Here is a 19,458-nt window from a genome sequence, read left to right as displayed (position 1 = left end):
TGATTTCCTTCCTGGCCCGTTTTTCTTTTGATTGTCAAGGGTTGCACCATGCTCCTTTGAGTTGCTTCTGGTGATTCTGGCTGAGGGTGGGTCAGGAGGGAGGGAGGAGGAGATAATCAGAGGGAGAGGAGATTCTGAGGGATCGGTTTGGGCTACGGGTGTGGGAATATCTTCAGGGGGAGTGAGGATATGGAAAGGGTTGGAGGATGGAGAAGGAGGTTGAGGATCAGGTTGGTCCAGTGGAGTGGAGTTAGGGAGGGAAGAGGAGGATGGAATGGGGGGCATACGAGAAGAAGGTCCAGCTTTAGGGTTTGGCTTGGGATTAGGGGTAGCTTTCTTTTTCTTAACTGTTTCCCATTGCTCTTCTTGCAAAGTATTTTCTACATCTACTAGTTTAGTACAGTGATTGGCAAAATGGCCATATTCATGACATACCTTGCACTTGAATGGGATCTGCTCGTAGTCTAATTGTTGGATGTGGGTCCAATCATCTACCTTGAGCTTGATGGCTTCTGGCAGTCCTTTGCTTAGGTCGACTTCTACGCAAATGCGAGCATAGGCCTGCATGTTGTCTTTAGGTTCACTGCGATCGATGTATCTTCCAACAACATTCCCAATAGCTCGAATTGATTCATCGCCCCAACAGTGAAGAGGAAGGTGAGGAAGCCAAACCCAAACAGGAACAACACTCGGTATGTCCAACTCGGGATCGAAATCCGGAGTCCATTTGTTGAGGTATAATCCTCTTGAATCCATGAAATAGGGCCCATTCCGGAATATCAAGTCTTTATCCTCTTTTGTTTCAAAATGAAAGGTAAAATACCCTTTTCCACAGAATCGTATGGAGATTTTGCCTTGAGTTTTATCAGACCAATTCCTTTCCACCCATCTTTGCACTGTTTTCGGAGATGGCCAGAGTCCAGTAAATTGCTCAATAAGTCCTCGTTCTACTAGAGCAAGGGCAGCCATGTGAGGCAGAGTTGGGGGCAAGTTAACTTCCTGTAAAACATCGAGCTTTTTCACGAATTTGGAGATTGTTGGGTGAGGTCTCTGAGGGGGTAAGGATCTGACTAGTGCTGAAAAGGCTTGTTGAAGGATAGCCTCCTCCGGTGGAGCCTCCGGAGGGGCCATGACAAGGGGACGAGGGCCGAAGCAGGGGCGCAATCGTGGATGACCTAGCAGCAGGGGCGCGCTCGCGATTTCTCTTCAGACTCATTGAATTTGTAACAGAGACTTTTACATTAATGAAATTTATAGCGTTATGATCTTTCTTTGAGTTTGTGAGTTCATCACAGCCCTGATCAGGGAGTTGGTCCCACTCTCCTGATCAGGTGCTGTTGAGATAGTGTGTGCTAGTTTATTTTCCATGTATGTATTCTTTTCCTTGCTGTGATGGTTTGATGTAATTGCTGTGAATCGAATTGTTGTTACAGTTAATTATTGCTATCATTTGCATTACTGTTACACATTAGTTATTGCTGTCATTTCCATTTGTTGTTACAATTGTTTATTATTCGTTGATGAATTCTCAGTCAATTTTGGGCTGTACAATTGTTACCTGAAAATATTTTGCTCGTTAGCCTTGAAATAACCAGTAGATCTCAGATTGATAATTAATGTGGGAAAGGGTTGAATAGTTTTATTCACACTTGGACACCAACATTTTCGCACTGTTGCCGGGGAGGCTATCAAAGGTACAAGAGCACAATCGACGTTGGTCGCTGGATCAATCTCATGTCCTAGGGAGAGAAGTTTTCTTACTCTGCTCCAGGTTCTGAGCTTTATTATTTTTGGTTTTTCTGTCTTTATTTTGATTGATTGCGTAGGGGCCGCTCTCTCACCTTGGGGAAGGAAGTTTTCTTACCTTACTCCAGGCCCTGAGCTTAAGATTTCTTTGCTTATTTTGCTTTTCTTTTTCTTTTCTCTTAAAACCTTTCTCTTTCCCTGGGGAGGGAAGCTTTCTTACCCTGCTCCAGGTCTTGAATCTAGAATTTTCTTAATTGGTTTATTTATTTTTAATTTTTCTTAAGAATCACTCTCTCGCCCTAGGGAAGGAAGTTTTCTTACCTTGCTCCAGGCCCCGAGCTTACAGTTTTCTTTACTTTTTCTTTTGTTTTCTTTTCTGTTCCAAACCATTCTCTCGCCCTGGGGAGGGAAGTTCTCTTACCCTACTCTAGGCCCTGAGCTGTGAGAACTTTTAATGCTTTAATTGCATGAATAAAGATCCGAATAAAAGGGGCAGAGGAGGACCCCCAAAGAAAGGAAGGAAGGATTTAGGTAGGAACACCTACATCCAAGAAATCATTGTGAAAGCCGAAGCTGAAGCATCTTCACAAGCCGCTGTTAGGATAAGGACTCACACGCAGTCTGAGGGGTAGTCTGTTGAACAACCAATATTACCCTCGGGAGTGAGGATACCCCTTTCAATGGAAGAAGGAGAAGAAGTAGAGAGCAAAGCATCAGAGAAAATAGAAGTACCCCTTTCAACAACAAAAGAAGAGGAAGTAGCAAGCAGAGGGTCAGAAAAATAAATCAATCCAAGTGCACCTGCAGAAGGAAATTTGGGGGGATTTGCTTCACCACGTGATTAGGGAAGTGTTGTTAAGCGACCTCAATCATCAATTTTCATACAGTAGGAACCTATTGAAATTCCGAGTGACTATTGGAGGGTATTCATGGCATGTCCAACCTCCTTGATTGAATTTCCAATTGGAGACATTAGAGGTGATGCGTCGATGAAGCCCATTCCACTGACCGCTTTGCCTAACTTCCATGGGCTTTCCTCAAAAGATCCAGATACATTTCTGTTCAAATTTGATATTGTCTATAGGGGATATGACTACGTGGCTGATGCTCAGAAATTGAAAATATTCCCTGCTACTCTAAAAGGGACAACTCTGCGATGGTTTATGGGTCTGGGTGGAAAATCTATCTCCTCATGGGAGGAGATGAAGAAATATTTTCTGGAGAAGTACCAGGATTATTGTAAATCCCGGGATATAAAGGAAGAAATTTTTAAATTTATGCAGAAGGAGGATGAGAATATGGAGGATTGTGTGGAACGTTTCAAATATACCCTACAGAGATCCGACCACAGTGACCTGCATAAGGATATATTGAAAATTATTTTTCTCCGGGCCCTGAGGGAGGACTCTCTAGACCTTTTGAACATAGTAGGAAGGGGTGATATATCTAAGGAGGAATTTGACTCTATTTGCGAGTTATGCATTCAGTTTTCACGAGGGGCTGTAAGGAATAAGCAAGGGATTCAAACTTCCAAAACATCCAATAGAGGAATTACAAAGGAAGAAATTGGGAACTTGCTGGATAACTTGAAAACCAACATCCTGAGTACACTTTCCTCTCAGATGGACACGTTACAGGAAAAACAAAAGAAAATGGAGTTAGAAAGGACCATGGCCATCTTCTGCCCTCAATGCAGGAAGAAACATCCATTAAAGAAATGTCCATTAAATACTGTGGAGACGTGTGCAATATGTGAACATGCTCACTCCACTAGTTCATGTCCATCTCTTCCTGGGCTAAAGGTAGTATTCCAGGGAAAAAGTGAAGGAGTAGAGCAACTATGCTTTATGGGTTCCAAGAAACCATGGCAGCCATGACCACCAAGCTCAAATCAAGGTATGTCTCAGGATCTTTCTCAGTATTTTAGCAATTTAAATATGGGCCCTCACTCAATACCTTTTCCACAATCATGGCCTCAATTTTATCAATATCCACCCTGGTAGTCTTGGTTCCCTTGGTCTAGTTCAAACCCTTCATGGTGTCAGAATTGGCGAGGGCCTTCCCCTTCTCTTGGTCAATTTCCTCAAACGATGCAACAACAATAGTTACAATTGCCTTCCAACATTCCTTCCTGTACTCCTCCTCACCCTCGGCTTCCTATCCAACCTAATCCAAATCCCAATAATAAGGGTGTTCAACAAATTGACACACTCAACCTTCCTTCATATAACATTTCTACTGCATAATGTAATGAGATAAATCTGTGATCTGGTTGGGTGGTGAATGCTCAGACTTCACCAATTATCGTTGAACATATTGGTGATGAAGATCCAGAACCAGAATCCCAAGTAGCTGAGAATGAGTCAAATCAGAATTTTGTCAAACACCCCCCTCCTCGTTCGAGTGTTACTTAGGGCTACCCAACTGATCCACCTTATCCCGAGAGATTAGCCTTGAGTAAACAGAATCCTCAACCATAATTTGACCTTTTAGGGGAACTGCAAAACCTGTTTGTCAAAATTCCCTTACTCCAAGCTATGAAGGATGTGCCTATTTATGCTAAGACAATTAGAGAATATTGTTCCAAGAAACCTGGAAAGAAAACAAAGGATCTGCTTACCATTCATGTTATGGGGAAGCTATCAGACATTATGCTGGGAAAATATGTACCTATGAAATATGGAGATCCAGGGAACCCAATTCTGACAATGCATATTAACGGGGTTGACATCCTGAATGTACTGGTAGATTTGGGGGCTACAATTAATGTTATCACATCTAAAACTATGCTTACATTAGGTCTACGAAATTTAAAACCAACTCCTACTATCTTGGAATTAGCAGATAGATCTACAGTAAGGCCGATAAGAATATTGGAAGACAAAACCATTTCAGTAGACTCATGGCGTTATCTTGTTGATCTTCTGGTATTACATACACAATCCCCAGTTGGTGGTCGCCCTCTAATGTAGGAATTTACAGGGTAAGTTCCACAGAAAGAATACCAAAATGACACCGCTCACAACCAGATCTCAAATCAATACACCAGTATTTTTGACGTGGTTAAAACCCTCAGAGTGCAAGGATGGAAACAGTCCACGGCCTGTCCCAACGTGGGTACTACAGGCAATTTATTAATCAAAGAATGAAAATTTACATAAGCTTCTCTCATGCACGGATTACCCGAACAATGACCCTCCATGCGCTTTAAATAGAACTCATGGACCAATCGGGTGTCAAGCCACGGATCAAGTGTCGGTAATACCGAGGTGAGAGTGAACCGTCGGATCACTACATATCGTGACCGTCGGATTGTAAGTTACAAAATGTACAACGGTAAAGAAACACACTTTACCTAACTCTAACCTAACTCTATACTAGACCAAGTTGAACTTAACTATATCCTATGTGTCGGAATATCCTAACATCCCCCCTTAAGAACAACTTGGGATAGGATTGAAGGATTTACAAATATGACACAATAGGATAAGGAAGGAGGCACTAGAGCCTATCCCCCCTTAGTGACAACTTCCTGAACTCCAAGCATATATCGAAGTTTAGTGAACTTCGCCTCTGTGAGAGCCTTTGTGAAGATGTCTGCAACCTGATCATCTGTTGGACAATATTGCACTTCAAGAACATGGTCATGAATGAGCTTTCTGATGAAGTGCATGTGTAGTTCAATGTGTTTGCTGTGCTGATGCTGGACTGGATTTTTGCATAGCTGAATGGCACTTTGATTATCACACCAAAGTGTGGTTGGATGCTGCTGCTCAAAGCCAAACTCTGATAGGATCTGACGAAGCCACAAGGCTTCCTTACTAGCTTCCACGGCACCACGATACTCTGCTTCTGCTGACGAAAGAGAAATGGCAGCCTGTTTCTTACAAGCCCATGTAATAGGTCCTGAACCAAGAGTGAAGACATAACCGGCAGTAGACTTCCGATCATCAGGGTCACCAGCCCAATCAGAATCAGTGAAATCAACTAACAGAGGAGCTGCTTTGGCACTGTAATGAATCCCAAACTGTACTGTACCTCGAACATAACGAAGTATTCTTTTAGCTGCTTTCCAATGACTTTCACGGGGGTTTTGCATAAAACGAGCAACAAGGCCAACAGCAAAGGAAAGATCAGGACGAGTATGGGTTAAATACAAGAGTTTTCCGACAAGTTGACGGTATAAGGTAGCATCAACTTCAGGAGAAGTACAAGAGACTGAAAGTTTGACTCCAGACTGAAAGGGAGAAGGGGCTGGCTTACAGTCTTCCATGTGAAAATGACGAAGAATATCACAAGCATACTTGGACTGGGAAAGGAAAATACCCTCTTGGGATTGCAAGACTTGAAGACCGAGAAAATAGTGTAAATGTCCTAAGTCTGTCATTTCAAATTTCTTTTTAAGGCTGGACTTCACATGGTTTATAAGGTTGGGATCACTACCAGTAAGAATAAGATCATCAACATAAAGAACAAGGATGATAAGAGAGTTGCCCACTTTCTTGGTGTAGACAGTATTGTCAGAATGACACCTAGAAAAGCCAGATTCTAAAAGAAAGTTATCCATTTTGGCATACCAAGCCCAAGGAGCTTGCTTGAGGCCATAAAGGGATTTCTTAAGTCGACAAACAAGGCTGGAGTCTGTTTGTATGAAGCCAATGGGTTGTTCCATATAGATTTCTTCCTGCAAGTCCCCATGCAAGAAGGCAGATTTAACATCCATCTGATGGACTTCCCATTTTAAAGAGGCAGCAAGGGAAAGAACAAGGCGGATAGAGTTCATTTTGGCAACAGGGGAGAAGGTTTCAGTGTAGTCAATGCCTTCAACCTGTGAAAAGCCCTTAGCAACGAGACGAGCTTTATGTTTATCAACTTTCTCATCTGGTCCATACTTGGTTCTGTAAACCCATTTACATCTAACAAGTTTGCGTCCCTTTGGTAGAGGAACAAGATCCCATGTATCATTTGTCATTAATGAATGATATTCTTCATTCATAGCTGCTTCCCAATGTGGATGGCCTGAAGCTTCTGCAAAAGTGTCAGGATCATGATTTACTGGAGCTTGAGCCAGTAAAGAAGAGGCTCTTTCAAACTGAGAACGTGTACGTCGCTGATCTGTAGGATCACCGGCAAGATCACCTGCTGCATCCCGAGTAGCATGGACCCATCTTGGAAGTTGAGGATCCTGAGAAGGTGGGGGAGGATTATCATCCTCGCTTTCATCATCTGAAGAAGAAATGTTTTCAAAAGTAGAAGAGATAGGAAGAGGTGGCACATCCGCCGGACTAGGCTCGCAGGCCGATTTATTTTCATCAAATTTTACATCTCTTCTAATGATAACATTTTTGGACTTAAATGGAATAAGTCTATAACCTTTTACATCTTCAGAATATCCAACAAAAGTACATTTCTCACTCTTAGGTTCTAAAGCTTTATGCTTTTCATCTGGAATATGGGCCCATGCTTCACTTCCAAACACACGAAAGTGACTTACATCTGGGTTAATGGAACTCCAAGCTTCTTCTGGAGTGATATTCTCTAGAACCTTAGTAGGAGTGCGATTGATTATATAATTTGCACAATTAATTGCTTCGGCCCAAAAACTAAGACTGAGTCCTTTAGATTGCAGCATACAATTAGCCATTTCCTTTAAGGTGCGATTTTTCCTTTCAGCTACACCATTTTGTTGTGGAGTGTATGGAACAGTATGTTGCATTTGAATTCCATTTTCGGTGCAAAAGTTGATGAATGTGTTTTTAACATATTCTCCACCATTATCAGTTCTTAGCTTAAGAATTTGATGTCCAGATTGTTTTTCAACAAAGGCTTTGAAGGCCAAAAAAGTGTTAAATACTTCGCTCTTGAGTTTTAAGAAGTATACCCAAGTGCGTCTGGAGAAATCATCAATGAAAGTTAAGAAGTACTTGTAGCCAGAGAATGAAGCAACAGGAAGAGGACCACATAAATCACTGTGCACAAGCTGTAAAGGGGCTGAGGCGTGCCAAGAGGCACGTTTGTCAAAACTGTCCCGATGATGTTTTCCGAGTACACATCCGGAACAAACACCATCTCTGCAAGATACCATAGGAAGACCTGTCACCATATTTTCTTTACATAGATGCTGAAGGGAGCGATAGTTTAAGTGACCAAATCGCTCATGCCAAAGTTTGCTCACTTCATCATTATGAGCAACAAATACTGAGGGAAGATTGGATGACCCAAAGTTGTGAAACTTATACAACCTTTTGGAATCATCAGCAAGACCAGTAGCTAGAATCTGTTTAGGATCTTTTAGATCCTTGATTACAACATCATGAGGTGAAAATTCAACAATTTTACCTTCACCTGAATGAGTTATCTGATAGACAGATAGAAGGTTGCAGGATAAGGTTGGAACACATAATACATCATTAAACTGACCATTGTCTACATGAACAGTTCCAATCCCTACAACATTAAGAGATCTATCATCACCAATATATATATTTTTGGTGTTACAATCATTTAAAGAAGAAAACATGGCTTGGTTTTTGGCCATGTGACAAGAGGCTCCAGAATCAATGAGCCACTCATGAGAATGAGAAGAAGAAGAAGATACATTTAATGCATAACCAGACTGAGATGATTGACAATGACATGCAGAAAGTGCCATTCCGGAAGTTGAAGTTGAAGTAGGCTCCACATGGATGTTATGTTTCTTCATTGCGGCTTCCAAGGCTTCCATCTTCTTAAAGCATTTAGATTCTAAGTGGCCATCTCGATTACAAAAGTTACAATGTCTATCAGTCTTCTTCCATTTGTTTTTATTGGTCTTATCATTTTGCTGAAATGATCTTTCATTTTGAGGCTGAGATGGTTTAGGACCATTCTTTTGAAGATATGACTTCTTAGGATTCTTTGAATTTGGTTGCTGCTGGGCGGCTAACGCTTTCGTGGAAGAGTTTCCAAGATTAAGAAGACCAAGGTGTAAGAGTTTTTCTTGTTCTCTTATTAAGGAATCACAAAAGGAGTCAAAGGAAGGGGCCTTGTAGTCTTGTCCTTGACAAATGAAAGCTTCCCTTGTAGAATGGAAAGTGGAAAAAAATACAGAGTAGGCTGGTCCCAACTTAGTAAGGATGGAATAAATAAGGTTACCATCTTCTTTCTTAACTTTAACACCTTCCAAGAGATATCTAAGGGTCTTGAATTTGGACAAGAAATCTTCAATGCAAGAAAAATTATTAGGATCCAAAGTAAGCAGCTCATTTTCAAGTTGATGGGCTCTAATTTCATTTTTAATCCCAGAAACTTTAGCAAGTTTTTCTAATGCTTCATGAGGAGTCTCAAGTCCTGCAATGTGGAATCTAAGATCAGGAGAAATAGACATCCCTATCAAACCACGTGCTTGATCTTGTCTATTTTCCCATTTTGCCGCCTTGTCTTCATCTTTTGGTTTCTTCTCTTGGTCTGTGGCTATTCTGAAGAGACCTTTACTTCTAAGTAAATCTTCCATGTATTCTACCCATTGGAAGTAGTTAGTGCTGTCAAGAATGACTTGGCATGGACTTTCCATTTAAAAAAAAAAACTGAAGCTGAAGATGCTGAAAGTAAGTGTTCCAACGGATAGATCTCGAAAAAATAGGCAGTTTTAAAAAAAACGGCTCTGAAAAAGGCTTCCGGATGAAGAAGTTATGGCTTTTTGAAAAAAAATTGTTGATGTTGCCGGCAAAGTGCGCGAATGTGCGGGAATGAAAAAATCCGCCCCCACAAAATGGAGACTTGAACCCAAGACCTCTACTCTCTTAAAATAGCTTTGAACCAATTGATCTATACAAAAAATTTGAGAGAGAGAGAGAGGGGGGAGGGGGGGGGCCTTGGTTTGCGTGCTTGCCTTGAGAAAGCTCTTTTTCCCTACAAAACACAAAACACAAAACCCAACACGAATATGCAAAGAAAAACGAACCTTGCGGCTCGAAGTTAGCTTTAGCCAAAAAACGAGAAATTTAAAAAAAAAAAAACTCAAAGTTAGCTTTAGCCGAAAAACTAAATATTTTTCTCAATGTTTCTGATTTTCCGAGATCACACTAAGGTGCAGGGAAAAGAGCATACGCATGAGAAAAATCCTTCCTTTCTGTTTCTGATTTGCCCAGATCGCACAGAGTCGCAGGGCAAAGAGCATACGCAGAAATGAAAGGTATAGATCCGGTTAAAAAAAAGGCTAAATAAACTGAGACCGAAATAAGCAGAGAGAAAATAACAGTAAACTGCAAAAAAAAACACTGTATACCTCCCGATCTGAAAAATGACGCAGCTAGGGCTACCGGAAACCTTTTCGCGTGAAACGAAAGGGGTTCCTCACTGGAACAGATGCTCCGAACGCAACAGAGCAGTCCTCTCGGCCTGAAAGCAGTCAGAAACAGCAGATCTAGGAAACGACAGCCGCATGCAGTTCTACCGGCTTCAGATTTGGATCACCAACGGACACGGCCCTCAAATAGCTCTGATACCATGTAGGAATTTACAGGGTAAGTTCCATAGAAAGAATACCAAAAGGACACCACTCACAACCAGATCTCAAATCAATACACCAGTATTTTTGACGTGGTTAAAACCCTCAGAGTGCAAGGAGGGAAACAGTCCACGGCCTGTCCCAACGTGGGTACTACAGGCAATTTATTAATCAAAGAATGAAAATTTACATAAGCTTCTCTCATGCACGGATTACCCGAACAATGACCCTCCATGCGCTTTAAATAGAACTCATGGACCAATCGGGTGTCAAGCCACGGATCAAGTGTTGGTAATACCGAGGTGAGAGTGAACCGTCGGATTGTAAGTTACAAAATGTACAACGGTAAAGAAACACACTTTACCTAACTCTAACCTAACTCTATACTAGACCAAGTTGAACTTAACTATATCCTATGTGTCGGAATATCCTAACAGAAACTGTTGTTAATTTTAGGTATGTTCTATGCTTAAATCAATTTATTTCAATTTTCACAGTGAGCTCAATATCTTTTCTAGATTAGAAATCACATCAGCATTAAAGTAAACCGCAGATAGAACATAAACATAAATCATAGAAGACAAGCCAAAACAAGAGGACACAAGATGTGGCGCTAGCTAGGGACAAACCCCAATGTGGGGAACCCTTCATCAATTCTTCTTATATGTTCTTCAATAGTTCAGCAGAGAGAGAGAGAGAGAGATAGTACGTTTACAACAGAATTCAACACTTTGACTTATCTAGATAAGAGCATAGATCATCTCTAAGAAGATGATACATGAGATCCATTGAAGACATGCTGCTTCAACTAATTCTCCAAGGTGACTCCTTCACCTATTGTTGTGTTGCATTTCGTCATCATGCTGCACCTCACCGTGCTGCACCCATCATCACTATGCTGCATCTCATCATGCTTCATTAATCATGATTGTACCCATCACTGTACTGCATTATGTGCCATTGCTGCACCATGTTGCTATACTGACCTATGTGCTGGCTGCATCTTGCTTGCTTGTTGTCCCTAGCATGCTTGTTGTCCTTTGCATGCTAGCTGTCCCTTGCATGCTAGTTGTAACATTGCATACTTGGTGTATTTGCTGCTAAGTACCATACAACTGTTCCAATGTTACTTAGTTGTCCCTTGCATGCTGCTCTCCTTTGGAGACAGATGCTCTAGCTGTTCTGGTAGTTCCTGGCAGTTCCGGCTATTCCCAACAGTTCTGGCAGTTCCGTCAATTCCAGCTGTTCCTAGCAGTTCCGGCAGTTCCGACAATTCCGGCTATTCCCGGCAGTGTCGGCTGTTTCGGCAGTTCCGGCAATTCTCGCTGTTCCTGGCAATTCCGGCTTTTGCCCTTTGCATTAGCTTTCTTGCATGTTCATGCAGTTCCCAACAGTTCCGACAGTTTCGGCATTTTTGGAAATTCCGGCTGTTCCTGGCAGTTCCGGCAGTTCCCGGCAATTCCAGCAGTTCTGATAGTTCCGACTTTTCCCTGCAGTTCCAGTAGTTTCGGCAGTTCCGGCAGATCCCGACAATTCCGACAAATCCCGACAATTCCGGCAATTCCCAGTAGTTCTGGTAGTTTCGGCAGTTCCGGCTTTTCCCGGTAGTTCCGATGATTCCGGCTATTCCTGGCAGTTCTGGCTTCTTCCCTCTAGATTAGGGTAGCGTTATCCCTTAGGATTTCTCATCCTACTAGAACCCAAAGACAAGTAGAGAGGAAGAGATCCCAAGTGTGTTGAAATGACTTGAAGGCCACCTCTATTTATACTAAAACGTTGAGCACAAGTGGGGTTTATTTGGTTGCTAGCCGACCTTGATGAATTGTCCCATAACACAAATAAATTCATATCTCCATGAATACTTATCATAATCGGATGATATTTAGATCAATCCTACACCTCTCGATGAAAGGGATCCAAGAAAAATATCAACTTCCATTAATAAGATGACCCACATGGAGTTTGGCCCTAGTTGCCAATTTTAACACTCCCTCTCAACTAGGGAGAACTCCATCTGCTGATCCATATGTCCGACTACACTATCTCTGCCATCAATGCCTTGCACTTCTCTACTCTACTGAGCTCTCCTTTGCTCTGTTGAACCATGAAGAAGAAGAATTGATTGAGAATGTCTCATACCATTCTCTACTGACCTGAAGTCAATTTCATCTGAAGAGAGTGTGTCACATCACTCTTACTGACCGAAGTCAGTTTTATTGATCCCAGATCAATATCACAAGAGAGTGTCGCAAACCACTCACTAATCCCAGATCAATAGAGGTCATCCTAACATAGGGAGTACGGTAGATAAATCGATGCATCCATTGATAGTACTACTATGGTCCCTAACCCCATTTCCCTGCTCATTGATCAGATGAGAGGTACGTCCCATGAGTCCCATACTGCATGGGTAGGATGCCTCGAAAAGAGAACTAATCTTCTGTCCACAGGAGAATGAATCATCCTGCCCCAAAGTCGCCATGGGAGAACTAATCATCCCAGCCCATAGGAAAACGAATCATCCTACCCCAAAGTCGCCATGGGAGAACTAATCATCCCGGCCCACAGGGGAACTAATCATCCTATTTCACAGTTGCCACAGGAGAACTAATCATCTCGGCCCATAGGAGAACTAATCATCCTGTTTCACAGTTGCCACGGGGTATCACAGGGGAAGGTTGAACCTGTCATCCTGTACATAGCGTACCACCAGGGGAGGGTGAGTCGCCCTATGGTTGTATGTTGCTCCAGTAAGTACCCCTAGCGCCCCAAAGCTCCCAGAGCTCAATGCATGCAAAATGCAGGACCCTTATAAGAATGTCTCTCAACGACTCTAAGTCATTCGGGAAAGTCACAGATTTGACCTTTCCCCGGGGCTTTGAAAAAATGATTGCGACATGTACATCAATCTCAATGCTATGGAGCCTCCTCGCTCATTGACTTACCATATCCCTGATAAGGCAGTGTCTGATGTCTATCTGCTGGAGAAATCATCAAATACGGGATTCCTCAATAATCGAATCCCCCCTCTGGTTGTCACAGAGAATCACAGTGGTATTCATCATGTGTACAAACAACTCACTTAAGAGCTTCTGCAACCATGCAGCTTCACACAAGATCATACTCGTAGCTATGTATTCGGTCTTGGCGGTGCTTATAGCAACCGACTTCTGCTTCCTGCTCATCCATGATATTGAAGCAGAATCCAAAGAGAACCAGCACTAAGAAGTGCTCTAGTGATCCTCCACACTGCCTGCCCAGTCAGCATTCGAATAATCATGCAGTTTCATATTTCTGGCAGTGTATCTCAATCCATGAGAGATTGTGCCCCGAAGATATCTCAGAAGATTCTTAGCACCAATCCAGTGAGGCTCAACCAAATATGAGCTCACCATGCTAACTGCAAAACATATGTCCAGATAGAAGTTCACCAAGAACATTAACGCGAATGAGTTTATGAAACTCAGAGGCATTTCCCAAATCTGGTTCGACATCACTACCATATAACTTCTGAAAGTTAAGATCCTCGAGGTAGTCATTGGCTTGCAGTTTATCATTCCACATCCGGAATCCAACTCCCTCTTATGCAAATGAGAGGGTCTGCACCTGTCAGAAATAGGTTGTCCTCATAAGGTGCCGGTATGAGAGGTCTAGCATCCACAACCTTCTGGTAATGGTTTGGATCGGTTTCACTCCTAGTGAATATCAGCTTCCTCAGACATCTATCAATCCTCTCATACTACGCTCAGGGTGTTTTGCTTCAAGCCATAGAGGGTTTTCTTCCACCTGTATACATGAGATTCCCGATCATGAATCTCAAACTCCTCGGGTTGTTCCAAACCTGTGGACCTACTACATGAGGGGAATGGTCCCCTTATAAGATTTTCCTTCGATACATATCAGACATGTACCTTCACGCTCTTCTTGAATTCAGGCATCCCTATCACCATCTGACTCACATCGGGTAGGGCCCCATAGGTAGACCTCTGGTGTTATAGATGCGATATGTCATTTGACATGATCCCCAATGGACCATCCTGCAACTTGATACAACCCTGAACTCAAAAACATCTTTGAAAATTCTATTTTCAAACACATACCTTTCCATTGATGAGTGCCACCATGTAACCTTTGACCTCCATTGTCGAAATGGACACCAAGTTCTTCTTGCGATCAGGTACATAAAAGAGATTTTGTAAATGAATCGAGTTACCCTCATTCAATTGAGGGGTAACATTCCCTACACCCTTTGTGGAATAGGTGGCATCGGCTCCAAGTATAATCCCATGATTGTTTCCATCTCTATCAAATTAGAGAGTGCACCCTTCTATCCAATGAAGTGCCTTGAAGCACTACAATCAATAAGCCAGATTCCCAAAGAATCTGAAGGAGAGGTCCAATACAAGATAATGCTTCTTTATCTTATCAGAAACAACATTTGATTCTTCATACCCGCGATTCCTTGCTTTCTCTGAAGAGTCGACTGTTTCCTTGATGACCTGCATTACCTGTCATTCCTCTTATCATTGAAGATGTCCCTAGAATGATTGTTATGTTCATCAAGAGATGTGTCTCTGCCATTTGGACACTCCTTCGCATAATGGCTGAAATTATTACAACCAAGGCATTTGCCTTTCCTTCCACCCTTAGATCCGGACTTCCCAATGAAGTGATCTTTAGGTAGGCCATCAGAAACTTCTGCTGCGCTATTATGATAATATTCCCTGCTTCAACTTCACCCTCGGTGAATTTGAAGAGGAATGAGGAATCCACTGATCCTTTTCTCCTTTCCCAACTGTCTTCGGTGATTGCTCTTTCACTCTTGCTTGGGCATTGTCTTCACCTCAGCTCTGATACCATGTTATTTTTAGGTGTGTTCTATGCTTAGAGCAATTTATTTCAATTTTCACAGTTAGCTCAATATCTTTTCCAGATTAGAAATCACATCAGCATTAAAGTAAACTGCAGATATAACATAAACATAAATTGCAAAAGACAAGCCAAGACGAGAGGACACAAGATGTGGCACTAGCCAGGGACAAACCCCAATGTGGGGAACCCTTGATCAATTCTTCTTATATGTTCTTCAATAGTTCAGCAGAGAGAGAGAGAGATAGTAAGTTTACAACAGAGGTCAACACTTTGACCTATCTAGATAAGAGCATAGATCATCTCTAAGAAGATGATACATGAGATCAGTTGAAGACATGCTGCTTCAATTGATTCTCCAAGGCGACTCCTTGACCTATCGTTGTGCTGCATTTTGTCATCATGTTGCACCTCACCGTGCTGCACCCATCATCACTATGCTGCATCTCATCATGCTTCATTAATCATGATTGTACCCATCACTGTACTGCATTATGTGCCATTGCTGCACCACGTTGCCATACTGACCTATGTGCTGGCTGCATCTTTCTTGCTTGTTGTCCCTAGCATGCTTGTTGTTGCATGCTAGCTGTAACATTGCATGCTTGGTGTATTTGCTGCTAAGTACCATACAACTGTCCCAATGTTAGTTAGTTGTCCCTTGCATGCTTCTCTCCTTCGGAGACAGATGCTCTGGCTGTTCTGGCAGTTCCTGGTAGTTCCGATTGTTCCTAGCAGTTCTGGCAATTCTGGTTGTTCTTGGTAGTTCCAGAAATTCCAGCTGTTCTAGCAGTTCCAATAATTCCGGCTGTTCCCGGAAATTCCGGCTTCTGTCCTATGCGTTGGCTTTCCTGCCTGTTCCGGCAGTTCCCGATAGTTCCAGCAGTTTCGACAATTCCAACTGTTACCGACAGTTCCGGTAGTTCCCAACAATTCTGGAAATTCCGTCTTTTATCGACAGTTCTGACAGTTCCAGGTTTTCCCAGAAGTTCCAGCTTTTCCCGGCAGTTCCCAACAGTTCTCAGCAGTTCTGACAATTCCGGAAATTCCCGGCAGTTTCGGCAGTTCGGACAGTTCCAGCAGTTCTAGCAGTTCCGGTAGTTCCAACTTTTCCCGGCAGTTCCAGTAGTTCCGGCAGATCCCGACAATTCCTGGTAGTTCCAGCAGTTTCGGTAGTTTCGTCTTTTCCTAGCAGTTCCGGCAGTTCCAGCAGATCCGACAGTTCCAGCAATTCTGGCTATTCCCGGCAGTTCCGGCTTCTTCCTTCTGGATTAGGGCAGCATTATCCCTTAGAATCTCTCCTCCTACTAAAACCCAAAGACAAGTAGAGAGGAAGAGATCCCAAGTGTGTTGAAATGACTTGAAGGCCACCTCTATTTATACTAAAATGTTGAGCACAAGTGGGGTTTATTTGGTTGCTGGTCGACCTTGACGAATTGTCCCATAACACAAATAAATTAATATCTCCATGAATACTTATCGGAATCGGATGATATTTAGATCAATCCTACACCTCTCGATGAGAGGGATCCACGAAAAATATCAGCTTCCATTAATAAGATGACCCACATGGAGTTTGGCCCTAGTTAACAATTTTAACAACTGCAGACGCCTATATCGGATGTCAGTCAAGAAATATGGTGATATCTAATGGGGAAAGTACAAATAACCTTATTCTTTACCCCCCTGCGCAACCAAGTTCATTAGGTAAAACAACATTTAAACAAAATTCCCTACCTTTAGAAGGACTTGAAACCAAAAGCGAGGAAACCAGACCAGTCCTTACTATTAGTCAGGTCCTTTGTTTTAAAAATGAAACAGAAGATGACACTATTAATACTTTTATCAGTAGCCCCCATGCCGTTTTTGATACAACTCGTCAATTTCTAGAATCTATTATGAGCTGTGAAACACAGGAAACTATTGAATCAGGAATTGAAGATGAAGATATTCCTGTAATTGCACCTTGTGACAATATCCCTATAGAAATTGAGCCAGGGAAGACATTGAATATTAACCCGAATCTTTCACCATCCTAGACCGAACAACTCCTGAAAGTCCTTCATGAACATAAGGAAGCATTCACATGGGATTATACAGATATGAAGGGTATCCCTGCTGATTTATGCACTCATCATATATACATTAAATAAGACTGTGAACTTGTGAGATAGCCCCAGAGAAGAATGAACCCTGCCCTGAAAAACATTGTCAAAGACGAACTTTAGAAGTTGTTAGGTGTAGGATTTATTTACCCTATCTCGGATAGTCAATGGGTGTCTCCGCTAGTTATTGTTCCTAAAAATAATGGTAAGTGGCAGATTTGTGTGGACTATAGGGAGTTGAACAAAGCAACCTTGAAGGATCATTTTCCCTTACCCTTCATTGACCAAGTCCTTGATACCTTAGCTGGGAAGAAGTTTTTTTCCTTCTTGGATGGGTTTAGTGGGTATAACCAAATCCGAATAGCTCCTGAAGATCAGGATAAAACCACTTTTACATGCCCTTGGGGGACTTTCGCATACTGGGTCCTTCCATTTGGTCTTTGTAATGCCCCTGCTACCTTCCAGAGGGAAATATTAGGGATTTTCTCTGATCTAGTCGATGACAGTGTTGAGATTTATATGGATGATTTTACACCATATGGGGGATCATTTGAGGAAGGGTTGGAAAACTTGGAGAAGGTGCTTAAAAGATGCATACAAATGCATGTTTCTCTAAGTACAGTTAAGTGTCATATGATGAGAGAAGAGGGTATAGTGTTGGGACACTTGCTTTCAGCTGCTGGAATTCAAGTTGATCCGACCAAGGTAGAGGTAATATTTCATTTTCCTGTACCAAAGACATCGACGCAGGTACGTAGTTTTATTGGTTGCGCTGGCTATTATAGACGTTTTATAGAATTTTTTTCTAGAATAGCATTCCCACTTTTTCAGCTGTTAACTAAAGATGCAGAATTTTTGTGGACAGATGAGTGTGAAGAGGCTTTTGCAAAAATCAAGGAACTAATCTGCCAAGCTCCGATCTTGCGAGGTCCTAATTGGGAACTCCCGTTTCACATCCACATTGATGCCTCTCAAACAACAATAGGGGTAGTTTTGGGATAGCAAGAGGACAAGAAGCCGTATGCGGTATACTATGTCAGCAAGAATTTGACACCTATTGAATTAAACTATATGGTAACAGAAAATGAGTTTTTGGTTGTTATTTATGCTGTTAATAAATTTCGCATTACATTACTGGATATCCTACTTTTGTGCATACTGACCACACAACAATCAGGTACTTGATGAATAAACTTGTAACTCTTGGGCGTGTCACAAGGTGGTTATTATTACTTCAAGAATTTGACATTACCATCATAGATAAACCAGGCAAGGATAATGTAGTTGCTGAATTCCTGTTTAGATTAGATACTAATGATGAAGGTACACCTATAGAAGATAATTTTCTAGATGAATATCTTTTTGCAATTTCTGCTCACACTTCGTGGTATGCAGGTATTGCTAATTATCTTGCTACAGGGAAGGTACCCAATCATTTGTCATATAGGGAACAATGGAAGATCATTTGTCATAGTACTTGTTATTCATGGATAACATGATATTTGTTTTATTTAGGAATTGACCAACGGATTCGACGCTGTGTAGCAAAAGATGACATCTATGATGTCCTGAAGGATGCTCATGCTGACCCTCATGGGGGACATTTTGCAGACAAATGGACTAGACATAAGGTGTTACAGATGGGATATTATTGGCCCTCCATCTTTTGGGATGCGAGAGATTATGTCCAAAGATGTGATAGCTGCCAGCGGATGGGTCAGCCTGGTCGATCAGATGAAATGTCGTTACAGCCTCAAGTGGTCCTTGAACCTTTTGAGAAATGGGCTATTGATTTCATTGGCCCATTTAATCCGTCTTCACATCAGAAAGTTTATATTTTAGTCTACACAAATTATCTGACAAAGTGGGTTGAGGCCAGGGCTGTGGCGAAAGCCACAGAACAGGTTGTCTCAGACTTTTTGTTTGAAGAGATTTTTGCTCGATATGGCACCCCGAGAGAGATAGTTTTAGATGGGGGAACACAATTTACATCACATATGATAGCAAGGCTTATGAACAAGTATGGGATCAAGCACAGAATAACATCTCCATACCACCCTCAGGCGAACGGTCAAGTGGAAAGCACGAACAAGGTATTAGAAAACATTCTCACAAAGACTGTGGCAAAGCATCGCCGAGATTGGGATGAAAAACTTCCTGAAGCTCTTTGGGCGTACAAAACATCATGGCAGGATACAACATGGTTTTCACCGTTTGAGCTTGTCTACAGTAAATCTCTGTTGTTTCCAA

At 42.0% G+C, this 19,458-nt stretch overlaps 1 protein-coding gene across 1 annotated transcript; it reads left to right on the top strand.

Moving 5' to 3' along the window:
- Positions 1–4,283: 4,283 nt before the first annotated feature.
- LOC149148678 (uncharacterized) lies at positions 4,284–4,718 on the top strand. Its single transcript, XM_089442249.1, has one exon. It carries the CDS (start codon positions 4,284–4,286, stop codon positions 4,716–4,718), a length of 435 nt encoding a protein of 144 aa, XP_089298375.1.
- The last annotated feature ends 14,740 nt before the right edge of the window (positions 4,719–19,458 follow it).

This window comes from Pinus tabuliformis, chromosome 9, assembly GCF_031772625.1.
Source record: "Pinus tabuliformis cultivar Carrire ecotype Pingquan chromosome 9, CPIR1, whole genome shotgun sequence".
In the NCBI taxonomy this organism is placed as follows: Eukaryota; Viridiplantae; Streptophyta; class Pinopsida; order Pinales; family Pinaceae; genus Pinus; species Pinus tabuliformis.
The sequence above is the reverse complement of the archived record's forward strand: the minus strand, read 5'-3'. Positions and strand labels throughout refer to the sequence as shown.

Bases quoted from the DNA above. Each gene is read 5' to 3' on its own strand.
- LOC149148678 (XM_089442249.1), top strand. From the start codon at position 4,284: ATGAAGGATGTGCCTATTTATGCTAAGACAATTAGAGAATATTGTTCC.